Source organism: Engraulis encrasicolus, chromosome 1 (genome assembly GCF_034702125.1).
Source record: "Engraulis encrasicolus isolate BLACKSEA-1 chromosome 1, IST_EnEncr_1.0, whole genome shotgun sequence".
NCBI lineage: Eukaryota > Metazoa > Chordata > Actinopteri > Clupeiformes > Engraulidae > Engraulis > Engraulis encrasicolus.
The window spans coordinates 59,251,814-59,254,313 of NC_085857.1; the positions used below are offsets into that span (position 1 = coordinate 59,251,814).

Below are 2,500 nucleotides of genomic sequence, written 5' to 3' on the forward strand. Positions count from 1 at the left end.
CTCGCCCTCGGAAAAAAAATCATCAATAAATACCTATAATAACTGACAAAAAAACACTAACAGCAATGTTATTATTACAACGTGGTAATACATGGTGTGTGGCACAACAAATTCCTATGAACTGTGTTGACATGGCAATAAACTTCTTGAACTTGATAATGTAGAAATGAAGTATTTAAATGCACAGTGACTTGGTGTGTATCCCTGAAAATGTGACTGATCGTAGACAGTGACGCAGTTAACGACAGCAGGAGCCGCTGTGATTGGTCCGCTAAAACCAGCCTGCTCTATCCTTGAGAACAAAAAGCTACTTCCTTGTTCTAACCTTCGTCCAGCTATGGACTGTGAGCTGTTCATTAAATAAGTTGCCCGTGCTTTGTAGTTTCATTTATTTACACCAGGGGTGGGGAACCTTTTTCATTCCAAGGGCCACTTCCAATTCATCCAAGGGCCATAAAAGTCCTCCGAGGGCCGTACTATGAACACAAACCAGGATTTTCCCCTTCACTTTAGGCCTATATTAAAAAAAGCCACCTTTCAAACAAACACCACCTTCTCTAGGTTCCCTGAATATAACTTAACTGTATTGCAGATGCATTTTCTAAGATTCCCCTACAGAATATGTCATATTTCATGTGAACCTGCATAACATTAAAATTATATCTGGGGATGGATAAAACGGCCTCAAGGGCCGCAAACGTCTCTCGAAACATAGGTTCCCCACCCCTGATTTACACGAACCGAAGACAACACATGGGCTTGCAAGTTACGACGCTGAAGTTATATATCGTAGGGACAGTTGAACAGTGTTTCCAAGGAAACATTCCGCTTCGTGCGACCTATTCTCAACAGATGAGCCACTTCTTTGTTCCAAACTACCGTGGTGGCTGCTAGCGTGATCAAAAATGCATGTGACATAATTGGCGGGGAGTCTGTGTAGCTACAAAACAACAGACACATCTAGTTAACTCCTTGTATTGAAGGCAGTTTGAACAATCATCTCGCTGCCCCTACCGTTGCGACGGTAAAACTAACTGCGTTGACTTGTAGGCGTCAGGCTGAAAAGAAAGCATAAGCCGCCCTTTACCGTGTATTGTCCAGCGAGGCTGATGTGTGTGAGGAGACTCTTGTCTCTGCTGAGGGCATGCAGACGCCTGCAGACCAAACTGACTCTCAGCAGCAGATCCTGAAACACACATATTAGATACACACTGTATCAAAAAGACACAAAATACAAAACTGAATGAAAATACAACATGGTTAACCCATTGTGTCCTGGAGCGACATATACGCTGCATTAAAGTTCTTGAGATTTGAGCTGTTTTATTAAATATGTGGGTATGTTAGAGCTAAAAGAACACTATACTAGACCAAAACTAAGGTTCTAGATTTTAAATGTAACTTATTTCATGTTTGTATGTGCTTCGGAGGCTGAGATATTTAGGATTTGATCGGCAGAGGGCACCCTTACCCCAAAAGGGCTTAGGACAAAATGGGTTAACAACAATAACAAAACTGATCGCTAATTAGATTTAACTAATAACATTCAAAGTGATGAAACAATGATAAGAAAATGATTTTTATTTAAACCACACAGCCGCCCATGTGTAAAATAATTATTAATTAGTGTTGCGCAAGTCCTACAGATGAGTTTCACTTTCACACTTTGTTTATTTTAACAAACAAAACTACATGTACTAACTAAGGTCTACAACAAATACATGTAGAGGATGATATTATACTAGCTCCAAATGGTAAAAAAATGGCCAACCATAATCATCACTAAAGCACTGCTAACAAGCAGCCCAACAGGTGACCTAAGGGGGCAGTTGTACTGGCAATTCACTCTTCCTACCCAACTTGCAGTGGAATAGACACTGATTTCTAATATGTAGTCATGGGTAAATGGTTAGAGGGTTAGACTTGTAGCCCACAGGTTGCCGGTTCGACTCCCAACCCGCCAGGTTGGAGGGGGGAGTAATTGCCCAGTGCTCTACCCCATACTCCTCCATGACTGAGGAACCCTGAGCATAGTACTGTCCTGCCGCACTGCTCCCTTTCGGGCGCCATTGGGGGCTGCCCCCTTGCACGGGTGAGGCATATATGCAATTTTGTTGTGTACAGTGAACACTTGTGTGCTGTGGAGAGCTGTGTCACAATGACAATGGGAGTTGGAGTTTCCCTGTTGGGCTTTCACTTCACTGCACTTCACTTCATACTTCAATGCAAGACTACAATGCAAGATATAAGTATGCTGTGCGCTTTGTTGGGAAGCATGAGCAAGGCTTAAGAGCTCATTCTATGGCCACAAACCTTCTTGATAACAATGTCACTGAGTTCTGGAAAGAGGTAAAGGCTACAAATAGGGCCAAAGCTGTACTACCATGCCACATTGAGGGGGTATCTGGCGCTGACAATATAGCAGAGCTGTGGAGGCAGCACTATGCAGCTTTGTTTAATTGCATCAAAAGTGAACCCTATTGTGTAGGCAATCTAAATG

The 2,500-nt window shown here is 42.5% G+C and overlaps 1 protein-coding gene across 1 annotated transcript in view; it reads right to left on the minus strand.

Annotated features, from left to right (window-relative positions):
* fbxl18 (F-box and leucine-rich repeat protein 18) overlaps positions 1–2,500 on the minus strand; it is a 21,102-nt gene that overhangs the window by 14,761 nt on the left and 3,841 nt on the right. The window contains exon 3 of the mRNA XM_063207401.1: positions 1,088–1,186. Coding sequence (XP_063063471.1) covers positions 1,088–1,186 — 99 coding nt within the window. The remainder of the gene's footprint in view (positions 1–1,087; positions 1,187–2,500) is intronic.